At 36.8% G+C, this 20,670-nt stretch overlaps 1 protein-coding gene across 1 annotated transcript in view; it reads left to right on the plus strand.

Annotated features, from left to right (window-relative positions):
* Positions 1-20,046, plus strand: part of LOC104532814 (ubiquitin-conjugating enzyme E2 Q2) — a 42,186-nt gene extending 22,140 nt beyond the window's left edge. The window contains exons 7-14 of the mRNA XM_010178109.2: positions 6,253-6,337; positions 11,554-11,614; positions 13,585-13,675; positions 14,008-14,066; positions 15,375-15,423; positions 16,320-16,415; positions 17,392-17,458; positions 19,176-20,046. Of these exons, the coding sequence (XP_010176411.2) occupies positions 6,253-6,337; positions 11,554-11,614; positions 13,585-13,675; positions 14,008-14,066; positions 15,375-15,423; positions 16,320-16,415; positions 17,392-17,458; positions 19,176-19,207 (540 nt within the window). The 3' untranslated portion in view covers positions 19,208-20,046. The remainder of the gene's footprint in view (positions 1-6,252; positions 6,338-11,553; positions 11,615-13,584; positions 13,676-14,007; positions 14,067-15,374; positions 15,424-16,319; positions 16,416-17,391; positions 17,459-19,175) is intronic.
* The last annotated feature ends 624 nt before the right edge of the window (positions 20,047-20,670 follow it).

Here is a 20,670-nt window from a genome sequence, read left to right on the forward strand (position 1 = left end):
TTTAAACTGAAATATTTGTTGAGAGTTTGAGATGATGCCTATTGATATTCTGTATATTTCTGTATTTATAACTTAGACATAATGGTAAAGACTACTTAATTGTTAAATAAAATAAATCCTTTTGCAGCCTGAAAGGATTGGTCTGCTTTACCATGATCTCAAAATTTGTTAGAACTGAAAAAAGGCTTTTGTAGTGTAAACATTCTACTGTGATGTGGAAAGCCTCTTAAAACTGCAGATTTTCTTTTGCTATCTGTTCTTTTCCCATTTGGCAAATACTGCCTTTCCTTTTGCTTTTTCCTTCCACATCTAGTGGAGCTGAAATGAACACTGCTGGTTTTTTGTTTGACAACAGCAGATTCAACTTACATAATAGCTGTTTCTCATGCCAAGACTCTCGTTGATGCTGGTGCATAAACAAGGTCAGCTGAGTACAGGGAACAGGGTATTCAACTGCTGCTGAGGAACCCTGGTATTTTTGTAGGTCACCAGAAATAGCTGTGCTGCTTAAATAATTTCTCAAAGGACTTGTGAGGGTTTACTCTTAAGTGATTAAGAATTTAAAACTATAGCTGCACTACTGACCCAGGAAAGAGCTAACCTAGTAGCTCTTAAATGCCCCTTTATGCTGCCAAAACATGGGACTTTTAACAGACCATGTTAAACATGCTCTGAGATAGCAGAAGTTTGCTCAGTAGCCTAACATAAAGCAAAATTTAAATCTGCACAGCCCTTCACAGTGGGTTTTCCGAAGAGGACGGCATGAGTTTCATGAACTTAAATGTAGGGGCTAAACATAGTCTGGTTTTCACACAGCTCTTTTACTATACTTTTTTCCCTCAGCAGAGGAAAGGAAAACAAAGCTTTGCCATTTACATGCTTGTTGTTGGAAGAGGGAACATGAAGCCTAATGTAGGGCTTTAACTAGTACCCAGTAGTGCCCAGTGCAACCGGAAGACTTTTCAGTTTCTTTACATGTTCATTGTCCCAAGTCCATGGGTCATCCTCTCTCCACTTCACTGAAATGCACGTTGAAGATACAGATCATGCTAAAGGTTTTTCCATAGGGAAGGAGTGCGAACAGTCTTGGTTTTGCACACTTTTAGCAGGTTAAAGACATTTTTCTGCTGCTCAAGACTTTTGTTGTAGGAGTTTTTAGGGCTTGCCTGTTTTTTACAGGTTAAGAATATGTATCTACTAATTTTGTAAATCAGTTCTTTTCCTTGGCAGTGTCCCTAATCCTATTCTTGCTGGCATCAGGAAATAAACTTAAATTTGGCTTGCATTACAGTATGTAACTTGCAGCAAGAATTAATCCTCCTCTTAACATTGTAATAACTGTAAAGAACCACTTGCTTACTGGGAATAAAAGAGGTCTTTGAACTGGAATAATTAACTTCAAATATTTAAGATCTTGCTGCTGCTTGCTTTTCAGAAGTCTCTCCTCACATTGTCATTTTAGAGATTAATGCTTTTCTTATTTAGATAATGCTATTAGCTTTTTCCATTTCCTACTGAGGACTTCATGCATTTTCCTTTAGAAGTCTGAAATGTCTCCACTTTCATCTTCAGATTTTATGAAGTCTAAGGTGTCACTACTATTTTCAGTCTAATCCTTGAAGTAAGCATGAATCTACTCTAACTTCCAGGAATGAATGTACTTCTGCACAAATACTGAGAAAGTTCAGTGACAATAGAGCAAACTTGTATTCTCTAGCTCTTTTGGGGTCAATTTAGATTTAATTTTATTTTCTTGGAGGAATTCCCATTTTTTGTGTTTTGTTTTAGCAGGTAATTTTTGGACTTGTGGCTGAATTATCTGAAATGTATTGTGAGTGAGATGATTTACTGTTTTGATGTGACAGTATCTTTCTGGTCAGACAGAAAGCAGACAAATCTGGTCTTTGGATTTAAAACTGCAGTGAACTGCACCTCCTACCTCATATAACTCATTTAATGAAGAGACTGTTGTTGTGTCTTGAGGGATGGAAGGGGAAAAGAAAACGTCCAAAGGAGAAAAGCTAAAGCTGCAAAACCTCCTATCTCTAGAGACTTAGTGCAGCACACAGCTAGGGCAGTGGCATGTTCCGTGCTGATTTCTGCACAGTTAGGTGTGCCCTACTGATTTGCGAATGCAGAAGCTCAGTTCTGAAGTCCTGGTTTTCTTAGAAGTTGCTTAACTGTTCTATAAAGTATTTTACTCAAATTTATATATTCACACTAAAATACTAATTAAGGATAGAAACACTTTTGAAAGTTATAATGCCTATTCTGACTTGGACCAAAGTTTCACTTTTCTGACAGTGGCAGAAACATGTCCTTAGGGGGAAGAGTTTGAGAACAGGACAAGCTTGTAGTGATGCATCCCATGAATATTTTTTGTGTCCAACAGTTTTGGCCCTGGAAATTCCTGCATCAGGTGTTTCTGTTATTTGCAACTGTCAGCAAATGGCATGTTATCCAGATAAATGTTTATTTCCTGTAGCAGGGATTTCTCTAGCTTACCTGCTTATTGTTCTGGAGAACCACAAGTATGCTTTTACAGGAGAGGATGAGACTTTTTGTGCCTATTTAATTACTTAATAGGAAAAAAGTCACTTGGGGCTTGTCTGGCAGCTCTTTTAACTTCTTCAGTTTACAGATCAAATGGCTATACCTTTCTTCTCTTGGCATCAACCCCACATGACAGATATCTGTCAGATTTCATGATTGACCAGTTATTTCTAAGGCAGTTACGACTCTTAAGTCTTGATCTCACAACCAGAGAAATGAGAGCTTTATCTCCATTGGAGTGGTAAGTCCCAGTTTTCCAGTAGGTTACTCAGATATTTATATCTGAATTCAGTCTTTAAAATTATAACTTGCATATAGTGAGATATCAAAAATTAAAATTTTTTATTTTACTACCATTATAGTAAAAAATGAACTTGCTGCTCTACTGTATCACACAATGATGTGATGCAAGTAGTATTCTCTTCTAAACTGCACTTCAACAGTATTTATAAAAACCAAAAGTGACACCAGAATGAAGACTTTGTGTTTCAAAGCAGTGGTGTTTGGCATTAAGGTTACCATCAGGTATAGCAGTTAATCCCTGCAGGCTTCCTCTTAACTTCCTCCAAGGGTAGTTCAGAGCATGTCAAGTAAGCTCCTGTGCTAAACTCCTTAGGTTAATCTTACTAGCCTCTTTCTCTTGATCATAGATTATTGATTTGCAGTCCATTGATTTTTTTTTAGAGTAGCAAGTCTAACTATATTTAATACTACTGTGTAAAAGGTGGGCAGCCTAATTAGAAATACCTAAGAAAAAAGGGTGCAAAACACTACTTCAAAGTGTATTGAGGCTAGCATACACACACTAAAATTAACTTTTTTTTTTTTTTTTTTTTTTAAATACTGCTTTGGCTTATCAGGAGTTATAATGTTATTCCAGGAGTATGTGGGCATGTTAATTTTCGGTTTTAAATTACTACAGTACAGAAGATACTTAAATTTTCATATGCAAAGGTAAGCTTCCAACATTATATACAGAAATTCAGTAGCTTAATTTGATGGCAATAAAAATGCAATGAGGAAACTAGTTTTCCACAGGATGTCTTTGAGAATCTTAAGTTGTTTTCAAATTGTCTGTATTTAGAGGTTGATATTCTGTGAAACATGTAAGAAAATTCCTTCTTTCAGTAAGCAATACAGCGGATGAGGTGAGGATATTGCACACCTCTGCACAGAAGACAGCCAAAATCTTGACACTTCTTCGTGAAGTTTCTTTCCTCCAAACTCAACACATTCGTGAGTCTCAACCTTAACACTCACAGTACAGGGCTGAAAAATCACAGGAATTTTACAGAAAACAGTTGTTAACACTGTGTTAACTTGTTAAGTGTAATGCTTCCTTTTTCAGCTAATCTGCAAATACTGGGTATAAATAGTAGTAATCTGCAAATAATGTGTATAAACAACCTTTTTTTTTTTTTTCATAGAACTTAATTTGTTTGCTGTTAAAAGAAGAGCAATCCCTTCTTTGTCTAATACTGCTCTATAGACAGAGGCTTCAGAAAATTGAGAAATAACTTTTCTGGAACTCTGTCTTTATGTAGCTTTTGTTTAATCAGATGAAAGGAGTTGCCATTTATTTGCATATTTAATTACAAAGTTCATTCTTCGTACTGGTCCATTAAGAAAAACTAGTGCAATTTCAATAATCCAGTGGAATATGAAAATGAATAGCATAAGAGTAGTCTACAGATTATAGTGTGAAGCTAAGGCATATTATATGACACTGCAGAACAGAGAAGACAAAGGAGTATGTGGAGACTTGAGCATCAAGTAACTATTACTGATATTTGTAATTGGGCAATTTGGGAAACTAACCTATAACAATATTTAATCCTTATTAAGAAATAATTTGATCGTACAATTAAGTCCTTGTAGAATATGTAATATTACTGTTGACTTCAGGCAAACAGGGATGACTTTTCAGGTATTAGACAATGGTCATAGCTGCTTCAGGTTCTTCCAGAAATGCTTCTCTCATGCTTCTATCCAAAAAGGATCTGTTTGTAGATGTTCATAGTGTCTGAAATGAAAATGAAGAAACAAATCTCTTCAAAGTCTTAGCTGGAATAGAAAAACAGACCTATCAACTAATCATTCAGTACCTCATATAAAGAGATTGAATTTAACTTTATTATAGGAGAGGGCTGTTGACTGAGTTTTTTCTGGTTTTGGTTTGTTTTCTTTTCCCCCCTCCTGAAAGCACACTTATGAGCCATGTGTATTAGCTTGTATTTCAGTAGGCATGACAAGTCCAAGAGGCAGCAGAGAACTTCATGGGTCTCATGAAATAATCTACCTTTGGGAAACTGACTACTGGTAAAAGCCAAAGTTTCACAGGATTGGGGTTTGGGGTGATAGCTACCTTACTTCATTTGGAGTCCTCGTTCGTTTTCCATAGTTTAAATTTTGTAATACTAGTTTTATCTCTGTTTTCCAAAAATCTTGAATGTAAAATGGTATTTCTGGTGGAATATGTAGGCAGAGTAATCATGTAACATCTAAGATTTAGTATCAAAATTGTTACTGCTAGCTTTGGCATTGAATTAGAGAGAATAATCTAGGTACTTCTGGTGATCATGTTATTCTAAATAAGCACTTTAGTTTTGTAAGAGGAAAAAGTTCTGTCCTCACTTTAAAGCTTAGCAAATTGAGGCAAAAGTGAAAAACCAAGGTCAAAGAGCTGTCAGGACTGGGAAAGTGTGCAGATTACATCCAGTGCAGCAGTTGTTTTTATAGATTATGAAGTAACTGATGTGTTTGTTACTTTGTCAATAACTAGTGGTTTTAGAGCTCGTCATATTTTATATGCATGTCACTTAAAAGTTGTGTGAATGGTGTTTTTTGTTATTTTTTTGTGGGGTGTTTTGGTTGTTTTTTTGGGATTTTTTTTTGCTTTAACACTGTATCTCAGGCTGAAATATCAGATTCAGAAATGATATGTTAAGTAAAGTTTTCTATCACTTTGAGATGCTGAGTAATACAGAACTGAGCTCTAAAAGAACAGAGGATATTTCTGCCCTGGTTTCATAAACCACAAGAACTATGATGAATGACAACAAAATATGTGGTATTTTAGGGTTTACTTACCTTAACCTTCCTTTGTGTAGGTGTTGGGTTTTTTTCACACTATTGCTAATAATAATGTTGCCTTTGTTCTATGTTTTCTAAATATATTGGTTGGTCTTGCTTCAACCAGAAGCTGGTGTTATATAGTGGATGCTTCCCAACTGCCGCACCTTTTTTCATAACCAAAAAAATATACTTCTGATAAAACAGCAGAACTTTATGTGCAGAAGCTTGTTTTTAGGATTAGTCTTACTCTTCCTTCCAGTGCATAAGAGCAGAAGGTAAAAGGAAATATTTATTTCCCCTTTTAGAAATGTACTCTGGACCTATCTTGGACATCAAAATGCCAGAGATCAAACTCCTTTAGAGAAAAATGTCTGTTGTACCTTGATTAAAAGTTTGTATTGCCTCTACCATGTAGTAGTATATATTAATGTACTGCTTTAGAGGGAGTTTCTTTTGAGTAGTCTTTGCTCACTAGAATATGTAACTTTTCCAAAACAGAATTAAAAATACAGAAATTAATATATTCTTAGTACCTTCTAGTTAGTGTAACTTTGTAATGGAAATAAAGCTGTTTGATGTAAATACTACTTTTCACTTATTTGGAGTGTTTTTTGTTTGTTTCAGGGTGCAGTCTCTGGGTCAGTTCAGGCTTCAGATCGACTTATGAAAGAACTCAGGGATATATATAGATCACAGAGTTATAAAACAGGTAAAATGCTTCAGATTTCCCTTTTTAAAATACACTTTAAAAGAATTCTCTTGGCAAATACTTTCTGCTAATCCTTCTGTGTTGTCATATGTATATATGTGTGCGCATATCTAGAAGAATAAAAATACATAGATACATACATTATATATAATCTCATAATATGGAATAGTGTATTTGTAGAGAAAAAGGAAGTGGGGGTACACATCCTCTAAAATGTTCTTCCTTTTTGTTATGCAAAGCTTCATAGGAGAATTAACAGGATTGATGTAACTATGAGAATGCTCTTGGGGTGGATGACTACAAAGAACAACTCTAGATTACTTCTGTGAGTTTTCAGAACTACCTGAAATTCAGCTCTACCAGGTGTATAGGGCAAAAGCTTTGACCACTACCAGTCCGGTGGTCACAAGAATATGCTTGCTGTAGAGGGATTTGTGTTCAACAGCAGAAAGTTTTGTTATTAGCAGGATTAAACCCTAATTACACTGCTGTTATTTTTATTGTTTTGTGATGGTGTTAATCTGATCCTGAGCTCCATGTATTCCTTGGAATAAGGGTACAAATGCCAATAGTAATCAAGCTTGTCTTTTAAATTTGAATAACAAACACTGATTAACTTTAGGGTAGGTAGGTGGTTGGCTATTCTCTTTGCTCCATATAGGAGCTGTATCTTAAACTAGCTCAGCAAAGGAATCAGTATATTGAATTGTCTGAGTGTTACCATACAAGAAGTAGAAATTACATAAATTTTGGGCAAGTTGTATTCCTGTACAGGTCAGCCAAGTAGAGAACTCCATCACTGCAGCCAGGTGTGAGAATCTGGTGCAGGCCAGAATGGGAACAGGAGGAATGCCCATTGAGAAAGTCAGTGTAAACTTTAATCTTCTGACTTTTACTTTTTTGAACTTGTTCCTATATTGGGAACTATGGCATTTTAATTCATGTATAAAAGGACAGAGTTGAAGAGACAATAGGCTCCTGTTTTGATTTGTCATATTTACCTTTTAGTTAAGTATTTTATGTGCTGAAGTACTGTAGACAGTGGTAAAACGTTTGAAGTATAAATATGATTGGGTAGCCTAGTGTTGATCTAATAAAGCCTACTCCTTTAAAGCTTCATTGCAACTGGATCCTTCCCAGTATGTCCTAATCAGCATCTATCCAGTAAAGAATGGATTAGTGGATCTAAGGAAGAGGCTAGAAATAGATCTGTGTTAAGTCATGAGGGATGCTTTACTGCCCATGTATAATTTTCAGGGTTTGTTTTTGTGGTTAGAACAAATATTGGGTATAACACATCTATTTGACTATACAGACTGTATGGTGCTTAATCACATAATGGTACTGCTGGAGGCACAATCAGGAGCCCTTATAATAAGTGTAGTTTGAGGTGAGGCTTTTGAGTTGCTTGATAATGCCATTTCTTGACTGTAGATTCATAACAAGTCTTAACCAGTTGCAAAAGACTGAACTCCTGATGTAGAAAAACATACTCTACATGATGAGGAAAAGTAAACCTTGCTGAACTGTAAAGTAAGTTGAGCTACTAAAAGGTGAATGTAGTAACTTAGCATTAGCTTATGGCTCAGGAACGTGTGAAATGACTGCAGCTGGATGCCTTGTGTCAATCTCTAAAGCACGTTAATGAAGTAAGGTGTCAAGTGGAGGTTGAGACTAGAAAACTGATGGCAGTCCTGCTTTGAAACACTGTCCTGCTGATACATTTATTAAATTTTGCCAGTAAATGTTGCTGTTTGTTATAAAATTTGCCTAGATTCATTCCTTATAGCTTCATTTAGTCTTAGGACTTGAGTGAATTTAAGAGAACTCCTGCTTTTATTGCCTAGTTCTGTCTTTTTGTTGTTAAATAACTGTCACCAGGTGAGCAGGGGCATGGCAGATAATTGACTTTTTTTTTAATGTGATCTTTGTTATGAGTACTTGCTCAATGGTCCATTTTCCCTTAGTTTCTTAATTTTAACACACAAAGGGAACCATTGTGAAACTTAAAAGGTTCTGGTAACTGTTGCAAGGTAATTTAACACTGTTTTTTGGTTTTGTAATATAAGCCAGAAAATCAAAGACTGCTTTTTAGTTGCATAAGAGTCACTTTATTTAGTGTATATACAAGGTTACATGTTTTCAGGATTGACAATTGGACAGCACTGGGACTTCTGAAGTGAATAATACTTGTAGTAGTAGACCTTTACATTTTTTCTTTTCTATTAAACTTTTATTTAAAAAGTAGCATTAAAAAGTCCCATAGGACTTCGACTATGGGTGTATATTCAAAGTAGTATCCATTTTTAGAACTGAAGCTCCTTTAGTGATTGAAATACTACTGTTGGAGTTCAAGCAAAAGATGACTACAAGCTTGCTATCAACAGGAAAGTTACTTATCTACTTGGAAAATCTAGGTGAAGAATGACCCTTAAAAACAAACAGAAAAACACTTTCTTATGAGCTAACAGAAGCAAAAATTATGTCAGCAAATTAAGATATTCTGCTATAAATTAGACAGAGTTTCATTAACCTGTTTTTGGTAATAGGAGTCACAAGTCCTCCAAACTAATATGCTCTTGTTTCCAGATACAAGGTTGGAGATTTGGTTAGTTCATATGGAAGAATTCACAAAAGTCTTAACACAATTTGGGGAGGGGGAAGAACAAAGAATTTAGGGATATTAAGTGAAAACTCTTCTGTTTGTATCTTTAGTGACTCTGTTCATATATAGTGACTTCAACTCACTGCTTTTATCCAAAGACTGTATGGGATTTACTTCTAGTTGTAGTAAAGTTGCTTTAAGTAAGACATTGCCTCTATTTTGGAAGGGGTTGTTTTCCTTCCTACCTTTTAATCTCTCAATTTTTTGATTGCTTCATGGTTCTGTGTGCTTGCTTTTACTTCATCACCTCTATGGATGGCCTCTTTGAGGAATAAAACAAAAAACCTCTTGTGTTTAAGTGAGGGAAACCTGCCCTGATTTTCTTCCCTACCTTAAGGATCTCTCAGAAACTGATACTAATCAGATAAATTCTTTTTGACAGTAACTTTTTTCTTCTTACTGCCTATATTAAGAAAAAAGCGTATGAGCTGGTTCCAAGTAACACCTCTTGACCATGAAGAAAGAACAGACAAACCTTCCCTCAACTTCGGATGGTGTTGTTAAGAAGCTTTTGTATCAAGACAGCAAGCAACCCTGATGCTGCTGCTGTTCATGAGGACAGAGAGGCTATTGAGCTCAAAATCTGGGTGCTTGAAAGGTTGATTAAGTAGCTTGCTGTTCTGTTGAGGTGCATTCTTGTCAGTCCTGAACTGGATGCATCTCTCTGAAGAATCCTTTTAGAACTTCTGATTTAGGTACAGTACAGCTCTTTAAGACCAGCAAAAGTTATTATTCCTTTGGGGAAGCTAGCAAAACCTGTGGCCCTTGGTAACCATGGAGCTGGAGGACTGGTATGTGAATTCTGGGTAAGAGCAGGACTTTTAGGGTGGTGGAAGGAATGCAGAAATGGGGCTGGAGACTTAGTGAATAAATAAGCTGATGGAAGTTCTCTTGTGATCTTCCTATTTAGGCTGTTGTCAGAATCTTTACTCTAACTTATTCTGTTGTCTGTAACAAGTGTTTTATACTTGTGCTAGATGCCAAAGCCATAATACTGAGAAGCTGCTTCTTCCGGTCTTCACTCTCTTTTGGATGTAGGGGGAATAAAATATTCTGGACAACAGTGGTAATCATTAATGGGAGTTGACAACAAGCAGAGCTCTTAAAGTCAACTCTTTTCTTGTTACATCAACGCAGTACAAATTGAAATTCTTACACTTCATGACTTCCACTTGTACTAAAGGCAATTCAGAAAATAGTGTCGTTGGATCTGGGAAACTGGAAAAAGGCCTTAATAATTAGCTCCTTGTGTTCATCCTTGAACAGAAAAGTGTGGTGTCTCTGAACTAGCTGATTAAAAGAGATGTTGAGAGCACAGTGAGTAGGGTTTCAGATCTACTTTGTTGTCCTAGACTTAGAAAAATTTGAAATCATGATCTTGGCTGCAGTACCGACTTGTTTGTGGCACTATGATAAGGAGAAACAAGCATGGGTTTCTTTACCTTGTTTACTGAGTTTTGGAATACTTTAGAAGTAAAGGTGTCTGGACAGCCTGAAATGCCTTCTGTACTTGCAAGTACTAATGCTTAAAAGTTTCAATTGCAAGATAATATATTATTGAATAATAAAACTCAGAAATGAGTATCGTAATTCCTTTGAGAGAATGTGATGACTGCAGTCTATCGGTTTCATAGCCTTCAAAAATCCTTGGTGGATTCCTGATTTGCATACGTCTCCCAAATAATTACATCAGCAACAGATATGCTGTTAAATGTTAGCCCAGGTAACAAGTTTAATCATAGTTGTCTAGTGTATATGCATGATTAGTCTGTGGAGGAAGAGATAATTCTTTTGAACATCACTGATACCATTTTCTAAATCTTATCTGATGGTTCAAGATTTATTGCGTTTTCCTGGGTTGCTTGTGAACTTCTGCAGAGAGGAAGCTTGAATATACAAGAAAATGACAGATAACCTGTCATGCTTCCCTTTGAGTGAAATGCATAACTGTTGTTTAATATGCTTAAAACAGACTGCTGAAAATCACCAGCTGGCTACCAGAGACAGCTACTCTTTTGCCACATTTTTCTGGCTTCTTTGGCCAGCTGCTGGCAATGTGCTTCGTCCAATGCAGTATCTTCTTTTTTTGGGTTTCTGATCCATACACTGTCCAGTTGTCCTGTTCTGGTCTGCCTATACTGATGAGAACCTGTGAAATATAATGCTGCATACTCAGACTGTGTCTTAAGTGTTTTAAAAATGTCTTGGTCATGTGCTGGGTATAAAATATATGGAGTACTAAGCAAGCTGGAGTTACAGCTGTGGGAGGTTTGAAGGGGAACTGAGAGGGGAGGAAATGGTTGGGTGTCAGAAAAAACCATTTTGATTCATGTGGAATTATTTTTATAGAAGTGAAAGAATTTTTTTTTTCCTTCTAGCTGCTCAGAAGTGCTTCTGTTATTGGAGGAAGGATGTGCCTCAGTATATCAGTATCTTATCTATTGCTTACATCTACTGACAGTATTTATACTTAAAAGCAAATAATGTTTTGGCTAAATTTTGCCTTGTTAAACTTTTAATGCATAATTAATTCTATATAATATTTCTACAGGGATATATTCAGTGGAACTGGTAAATGACAGCTTGTATGAATGGCACGTTAAGCTTCTAAAGTAAGTTATTAAAGTTTTCTCATGTTCTGAAGAATCTGTTTTATTATTGCTGCAGAGATTCCTACTTTTGATAAATGAGAATCTCTAGCAATAGTATATAAAATAGTGTGTGGTGACTACAGTTCTGGTATACAGAAGTGCGTACAGTGATTGAACTGTAGTAATTGAGCTGGCAAAAAAACCAAGCCCTCTTTGCACAGCCGACAGAGTGGGTATTACCAGAACTTTCATTACTGTTCAGTTCTTTTTCCAAAACTACTCCAAAATATGAAACTTTAAATGATGAATTTTTTTGTCTAGAGTTTTTGTCTGGATGGTTTTAGTTTAGTTTGCTTTTAATTTCAAGAAAATGCAACTTCTAGTTTTGTTCAAGATGCAAGCAGTAACAGAACTGTCTTAGTTGTCTTCTCATATGTATTGCTTTTCACTGTGAGTTCTAGATGATAATTCGTTTTATGTCCATAGTCCAATAGCTTTAATTCTAGCGGTATTATATTGAAATTATTCCTGCTAATGGGATTATCTGGCATCATCCTACAAGATAACCTGTAGGAAGGAAAAGCCTGTCCAAACTAGGCTAGGTGCCTGCAAAATGTGGTGATGGATGAAAGAACTTCCATCAGTTCAGATATGTCATGGTAAATAAGTATGAGGACACAAATTGTTTCAGTACAATAGCTGACCTGCCCATAGGAATTGTTGCCCTGTCCTAGCGGTAAGACTTGTATGACTATGTCAGCAGCTACTGAAATAGTTTTGTTTCCTTTTTAGTGTAATCATAGGCATGTGAATGTTTGGAAGGTGAAAACAGCAGGGATGATGTATGTCAGAAAAATCTTTGCCATATTATAGAAGGCCTTGTCTATTGAGCACTTCTGTAACAAGGTGTTCAAACCACTGTGTAGTGATTTGAAACCTCATTTCAAGTGCTGTGAATGGGTCTGATTTTCTGCCTTCAAGAAAGAGAAAATGGAGTGCATGCAGCAAATGGCTTCCAGAATGACTAAGAAAAGAAAAGTAGTATCATGTTTGTTTATCCTAGCAAAAAGTGTCTAAAAACAAATGAATTGTTTTGTGTGGACTAGCTGAGGGGGTAAATGTCAGAGATAAAAAAGTCCATTTGCCTAAGGAACAGTGTTGTTACTAGGACAAGTAATTCTGAACCAGCCTAGAACAAGCTATGGCTGGAAATGATAGATTTCTAAGCACTGGGAGATTTTCTTCTGAAAGAGCTTCCCATTGGTAGGATGGGGACAAACTGCCCAAGTAATTCTGAAATGGGATCTAATAAATTTGTGGTTTTACCTGCAGCAGAGGATTGGATTTAAGAGCCTATTAGTCCCTGTAACACCTGCTTTTGGTTTGCTGCAGGCATTTTTTGACTAGTCTCTTTTAGAAACTGCTGGAGTGTCAGAGCCTGGGTAGGATTAACCCGGTAATGTTGGGATTAATGTCTAGGCTGCTTGCCACCAGCATTTTGCAAAAAACAATTGATGAAATTCTGCTGAGCAGAAGCTGCTGGCTTTAGTACTTCTGCTGATGCAGATTGCTTTTAACAGCTGATACAGAACTGTGTTTGCATATTCCATAAAGGATGCACTAACTGTGTACTGAAAACGAGATCACTACAGTCTTCCTGTTAAAATCTTGCCACTGCCCCCCTGTCTTGGGACATACATTTCCAGTGAACTGAAGAGAATTAAAATTGCTGAGTTCAAATAGATTATTTTTTGCTAACTGTGTTCAAATAATGCTTGATAGTGTTGGGAATGTAGTGCTTTGCAGCCAGCTTTCATGCTGATCTCATGGCAAAGTGTTTACTTTGTAAAGGAAATGAATCTTCTACAGTTCACTTCAAATTGCAGTTTGTAAACTACAAACACATAAAGGAGCTGTTTAAGAGTAATTACTATTTATAGGTAGTGAAAATATTAACTTCATCCAGGATCTCCTCTCTGCCTCTTTTGTAGAGTTGATCCTGATAGCCCACTGCATAGTGATCTTCAGGTCCTAAAAGAAAAAGAAGGTGTAGAATACATTTTACTCAACTTCTCTTTTAAGGTATGTGTCTATGGAAAGAAATGCTGGGTTTAAATCTGTATCTTTTGTAGAAAGTGACTGATTAGACCCACAGCTGTTACTTGGTTAAAGATGGAGCTGTAGCTTTTTTTTTTAAAAAAAAAAAAAAAAAAAAAAAGAGAGAGAAAAATTGCAACTTTAAGTTTGGTGCTAAAGCTTCTTTTTAGCCCATATTGTGAAAAAGTGATTTTTACAGAACTGAAAACTTTTACTGCTTTAAATTGGTTTGCCAAATAAGGCTATTGAAATACTTCCTGGTTAGAAAAACACTGTCACAGTATATTTCTTAACCCGTTTTTTCTCATACTTTTCAGGATAACTTCCCCTTTGATCCTCCCTTTGTGCGAGTGGTATCTCCTGTGCTCACAGGAGGGTAGGTTTGAGTTGTCTTACAGATATTTTACTATGTGGTAAAAATGTTACAACTTGAGATTCAATGATTGTTAACACTCTTTGTGGACTGGTAACATGGCTGTTACTTCTGTTGTTCGGAATAGTAGAGTGTTTTGAGTTGGTGCTTTGAAGGGGTCTTGATCCCTGTGTTGCCTTAGACTTGTACAGCCTTAACTGACTCCCTGTTGCTGGTAACACTGCCATAAAGTTTTTATCTAAAAACTTTTCAAAGCTAATCCAAAAATACTAAATTTAATTGACACCATGCTCCAAAAGTAATCTAAAATGTCTTTTTAAGTGCTATCTGTGGCACAGAAATTTGTGTATGTCTATGTAAAGAAAATTAAATTCACCTTCCAAGGCTTTTCTACATCTCCTGCTGACAGAAGACTATACCTGTACATTTGAAAATGCATTCTGTGATAGCTGGTGCTGATTCTGATTTTATTTTAATTGCTGTGTGTCTTTTTTGCATTCAAGAAGTGGTTAGTGCAGTTAAATAGTGTTCATGAGGGTTGCTGCTACCAAAACTGTAAACAAACAGTGCCAGACTAATCTGGATTCTGGTTTTGTTGTACTTGGACTTCTTTGTAGAATGAAAGAAAGAATGCCCCAGAAGGTTTGGGTTTTAGTGATTGTTTCCCTATGAATGTTGTACAGATCTACATTGTTTCAACATCTTGATTATAGGGGAGACCACATTTTTGGACTGCTATATTCTACTCCCTCAGTCCAGATTTTGTGCTGACTGCTGAGTTCCAGTCAGCACAATGCATGATGAAGTGTTAATGAAATTAAAAAGTGGTTTATAGGATAGGAAAAGAAAAAGTGAAAATCTGTTTTATTTCACTTGCCTACATCTTGGATTTGTAGATGTACCTACGGTTTTTGGAATTGTGTTAAATTTCTTTACAGAAGTGAATTTGTCTGTTTTTTTTAACAACTACACAACAGTACTACATACACATAGTGTAGCCATAAAAAGCAACTTTCCTTTTTTCATGGACTGTGTACAGTTGGGTAAGCAGTTCTGCAGACTAGCTCGGTCACTGATTTTTAACTTGGGTGTAGTTAGCAAAGGAATTTTTTTTTGTGTCACAATGCTACTATTTGCATAAATATAATATGGCTAACTAGTTACAATATGTTACTGGTTAAAGGGCATTTCAGCTTTATGTAAAGCAAACATTTAACAAACTAGCCTGCAAGAGCTTAAAGTTCTGTGAATAGTTTTATGTTTTTACTAACTGTTTATGTCAAATATATTTTCTTTCATGTTTGTTTCCAGGTATGTCCTAGGTGGAGGTGCATTATGCATGGAACTTCTTACTAAACAGGTGAACACAGATTCTGTTATCATTATAATAACAAAGCATGCTTTAAAATAATGAAAATAGGTGTTTCCCCTGAGTTGAAGAGTCCTTGTGTGGAATAAATTACAGACTTGAAAGTGGGAACGTGGTGGAAGAGAATTCAGTTCCACAAGATTTGCCTTGCTGATCTTGTGTGAGATCTTTTCTGCCTTGGATGGCTTGCAAGAGGTCTGAGGAAGAGGCAAGAAGTAAGAGTGCATCAACTTTGAATTCTCAGAATTTCTGGGAGGAAGCCAGTGTAAAGAGTGAGTTCTAAGGAGCAAGACATGCTGTTTTCTTTTCCAGAAGCCTCTGCTACTGCACTAAGTCAGCTCTAGAGAAGTGAAGAATGCAAAAGATTCTAGGCATAGATGACTCTTAGACAGAGTGATCAGTTTTCTCTTTAAAATAAGTATATGAATGAAGTAACTATTTGCAGGTGCTGGCAGAAATTTTCGTGAACCCTAAAGCAGTGCCAGAGAGGCAGTAATTTTCATGGGAGCAAAATTGTCATAGCTCACTTAATGGCGTCATTAGATAGCAGTATTTTCTGCTTCTTGTAACAAGAAGTTGTAATTTCTGTAATGTTGCTGAAAATGTGCAAATGCTGTAAGAATGTAGCTCTTCTCGTTTCTGTCTTGCTATATTTTGGAAATGGGAGATTCATATTTTTCATTTTTCCTGCAGGTTCTTAGTACTAATACTGTATATCACTTTCCAGATTTTCTGTGGAAAATAAAAATTGTTAACTGAAAACAAGTAGTGTAAAACTAAAACAGGAGTGCAGAAACATATCTTAAAGCACACATGCCAAAATGATTTGCAAGGTGAGCACAAGAAGCAAGTACGTGTTATACAGAAATATTTCCTTCTTTCTCCAGGGCTGGAGCAGTGCCTATTCAATAGAATCAGTCATCATGCAGATCAATGCCACTTTAGTCAAAGGAAAAGCCAGAGTACAGTTTGGAGCCAATAAGGTAAATGCAGTGTGTATATCAATTACACAAATTACTGTTAGGCTTCCATTTCTCTGCTGACTTGCATAGAAGATGTTTAGTGACAGAATTGTCATTGCAAATATATTTATGTTTTGATTTATCTTGGTATCTGGTGCATGTATGAGTATTTTATTGGCAGTTAACTAAGAGTTTGTTAAGAAATGATGAATGTATAAGAAAGATAAAACCTGGGGATAAGCAAGGTGTGCAAGTGGTTGGACTTGTACTATCCCTGTATTAGTGAGGAGGGGAAGGAAGGGGGATTTGGAAATTCTGACTCTGCAAAGGGCTGTAGATGACACCCTGACTGCCAGGATCGCATACATTGATATTAAGAAGTTCTCTTCCTTTTGCTGCACTGAACACCTGCAAAATTTCATGAGTGTGGAAAATAGTACCATGCAAGTACTTCCAAGCTGGCCATTCAGCATTAATTGAAATCATAATTCAGTTTGAGTGTGCCTGCTGGTAATGGACCATAACTTAAAAACTATGACTTTGAAAATAGCATTTAGTACTTCAAAGGATGTTTAAGGCAATGAAATTGTCACTTGGATGCCTGTTTTTAAGTACTGATTCAAGGATAGTGAACTAGATAAGATGTAAAAGCTTATGATAACAGTTCTGTCTAACCTGGTAATTGGTCAGCTGAGCAAGACAGAGTTGCTGTGGGGATTGCCACTGGTCTGGTTGCACACATTTCTGACTTAAGGTTCTGAACCCTCCAATAGAGAGGCCTTTCCAGCAGCAGGAGTGTGTAAATTATTGTCATTACGATGGAGAAATTAGGAAATAAGGGTATTTGTCTTGAAAAGTACTGTACTGTAAAACCAGGAATGTTGTAACATCATGTATGGTGTTTATTTCTAAGCCTGCTGTAGAGTTTCTTTGTAAATTTTTTAAGTTTCAGGTGTCTAGATGCAGGTGTTTTATGTTAGTTTTTTTCTCCTTTCAGAATCAATATAATCTAGCAAGAGCACAGCAGTCCTATAAGTCACTAGTACAAATACATGAGAAAAATGGTATGTATGTTCTTGTGACTTTGTTCTTGTCTGCACAGCAACCTAGGAATTGGTATTTGACTGCAGTAAAGCTTGAAGTGCCTTGTTTTGGCTTGGGAAAACTGTAAATGGTGTTTCCGTTTCCTCATCTTGCACTAGGAAGACAATAATGCTTAAATTAATTTGACTGACAATCATTACAACTTTCCTGCTGACATGATGAATGCTGCACATGCTCCTACTGTCTTGATACGTAGTTCAATTTCATTTTCAGCCAGTTGATCTAGTAACTTTATTGTTACTGTAGGTTTTCAAGTGGCTTATTTGTTGATGAAGTACCTGCTGAAGTTTGCCTCCTTCCCTGGAAGGCTTTGTTACAGTGTGGCAAGACCTTAGTAGTACTGATCATTAAGGAAGAGATAAAGTGGAAAGAAAGACAAGAGACTAAAAATTACAAAAAGTCCAAGTGAAGTGTGCTGGCTGGAAAACTGCAGTAGTAATGACAGACACACTTAATTATTTTTTTACTCTATTTAAAGCCAACTAATGGTCTCTCAGCTGCGTAAAACAAATATTCAAGTGCTTCAGTTATAATTTCATTCATTGTGCCGGGATGAGAAGACAGCAAGTGACCTGAGGCTTTAAAAGGTTCAGATTGTTCTTTGGTCCAGGTTGGATACAAGTCTTCTCTGGGAATGTGTGTTGCTGTGAACATGAGAGCATATTTCAGTGTGCCTGTAGCATGCACCTCAGTTTTTTCCCCTACCTCTAAAATTGAACATAATGTCTTCTCTACTGCTGGGAGGAAAGATCAAAGATAACTTTAAAATATTTTCCAATTTTATTATATTTTGATCTTGCAGTTAACTGAGTCTTGCTGTTTTATTTTGCTACAGAAGCCAGCATGGCTGGCTGTTTACTTCTAGCTATGTGCTAGCCTTGACTACAGTGATTACTGCTATGTCAAGGGCTGTACACAAAGCATTCGAAGCATTTACTGCTGCTGCAAAATGTGTCTTTAACTTACAGCTGCTATACCTGTTCTCTGGGACAACATAAATAGGCTCTGTGCTCCGTGTACAAAAATTTTGAGGATTTTTTTACAATAGTAGCTGGGAGAATTCAAGTTTGTGATCTGGAGGTGGCTAGAAAAAAATATGCACACTTGGTTCAACTGCTGAACATGCCAAATCCTATCAAGAGGCAAGTTATTCAACTGGCTTTTCTGAACTCATTCCTACAGCAAGATATGCAGAAGTAGGATAAACTGTTCAAATGTTTGTGTGTGCATAACTTTTCATTATGCAAGATGGGATTTATATATCAGTATCCCAGAGTAGTCATGTTTATATGCCTGTGCATTCAGTGTCTTGAAAACTTGGGGATTTTACCTATATTCCATTTGGTTTTATTACAGCAATGTTGCTCCTTCAACAGCTTCTTCTGTTGACGTCCAGCTTGTCCAATTTGGGATAGCTGCTGCCACAAAAAAACCCCAAACTTGGAAGTATTTAATTTTCACACACAAAATCTGTGTCTGATCCTGGAATACACCACACGTTTTACCTCCCACAGCAGGCCACTGGCATGTAGGGCACTGGGTCTCACTGAGCTGGCCTACTTTAAGAGAAGGAAGGAGCCACATTAGGCTTCCATCTCCCACAAATTCCAAGTAAGATGGTAAGAGCATCTTGACGTAGCAGTGTTGGTCCCTAACATGTTTCTCCGTTCTCCGTAGGCTGGTACACTCCTCCGAAAGAAGATGGCTAACATTGAGGACTGTTGTATACCTGGACCAGTGTCAACAAAACAAGCTCTTTTTTTATATTTTCCAACACACAGACTCAAGCTATGAGTGCCCCTGTAACAGCCGTACTGAAGACTTTAGCTATTAGATAAGTTAGTGGATAATCTGTCAACTGACACGTAAAGTATAAGTTACAGCCTTACCATTCCGCTCTTCTTAGGTATCTGGACTGAGCAGTTTGGGCCTTTACCGTATTTGTTCTTTTGGGTTAAGCATATTTGGGCCATGCCCTCCCTTCTTCCTTTTTTTCTTTTTTTTTCTTTTTTTTTTTTTAATTTGAAAGCGTAAGCTCCCTACAGCAGGCTATCGAGTTACTGAAGATCATTCAATAGGAGTGAGTTGTTCACACACTTCTGTGTATTTCTTACTTTTTGCAAAATGCAGACTGCAGAGACTTGCGTTGTATCCTTTCATTTAAAGCCAAGAAGTTTAATACCTTGTTTAATACTATTTTAGGAAATGTTGGGTCTTGCAAATCACAGTAGTTTTTCTGGTCTAAAATGACAGCATCTGTAGTATTTCCAAATTAATGATATAGGAAAAACACATGTATGTTAAGTCATTAAATATTTTTCATGGCTGTATGAGAATATGAACTGTTTCTTGGAAAAGATGCTCTTTGTTTAGATTATGTTAATTTTTTGTTTTGGTTTGCTTTTTGTTTTCTTTTTTTTTTTTGGTGTTTTTGTTTTGGTTTGGTTTTTTATGCAGAGCAAGGCTGTGCCAATAAAACCTTGTTAACTAGTCACTTCCACTGGGGCATCAGAACTTGCTGGGCTGTTCCTGCTACTTGTTGGCTCAACCTCCTTAACAAGAAGAGCCGCAGTATGAAGCTTGAAGTTATTTAAAATACTAAAAAACCTTTTTAGGTGTTCCATTTTATTAACGGGTTGTTGCAATCATTTGTAAACTAATGAACTTATAAAGTGATTGGCACAAATCGAGATGAAAGTCCGTGAATGAAAAATTTTTATATAAAAGCTACAATAAAGTACAAAAACCAGTCGTCTGCTTCAGAGGTTTGAGAAATGTTGCCGTAGTCACGACGGTGGTTTTGTTATCGAGAGACTAACGGGAACTGTTTGCTCTTTATTAGGAAATGAATCTGGGTCTGTGTAATTACACTATATTTCATTGCCTTACCTAAACCGGTTCTGTTTTGGTTGTAGGACTCGTCAGTAGGCCTTTGCCCCCCTCCGGGGCCGAGCCAAGGCTGTGTACCGTGGATTAAGCACTTGTTAGAAGCGCAGCAGCATGTTTTTGTTACGGTTTTTCAGTTGACTCTGGACTTTGTGCTCTTCTCTCCGTCAGGCGCCCGCGGGTCCTTGCGCGTTTGCTTCTAGATGCAGTTTTTAGCTCGAACGAGGCGATTGCACAGGTTTGGCACTACTTCCAGTCCGTGTTGTTTCCGCTGTCCGGTCGGTGC

Source organism: Antrostomus carolinensis, unplaced genomic scaffold, assembly GCF_000700745.2.
Source record: "Antrostomus carolinensis isolate BGI_N321 unplaced genomic scaffold, ASM70074v2 scaffold53061, whole genome shotgun sequence".
NCBI lineage: Eukaryota > Metazoa > Chordata > Aves > Caprimulgiformes > Caprimulgidae > Antrostomus > Antrostomus carolinensis.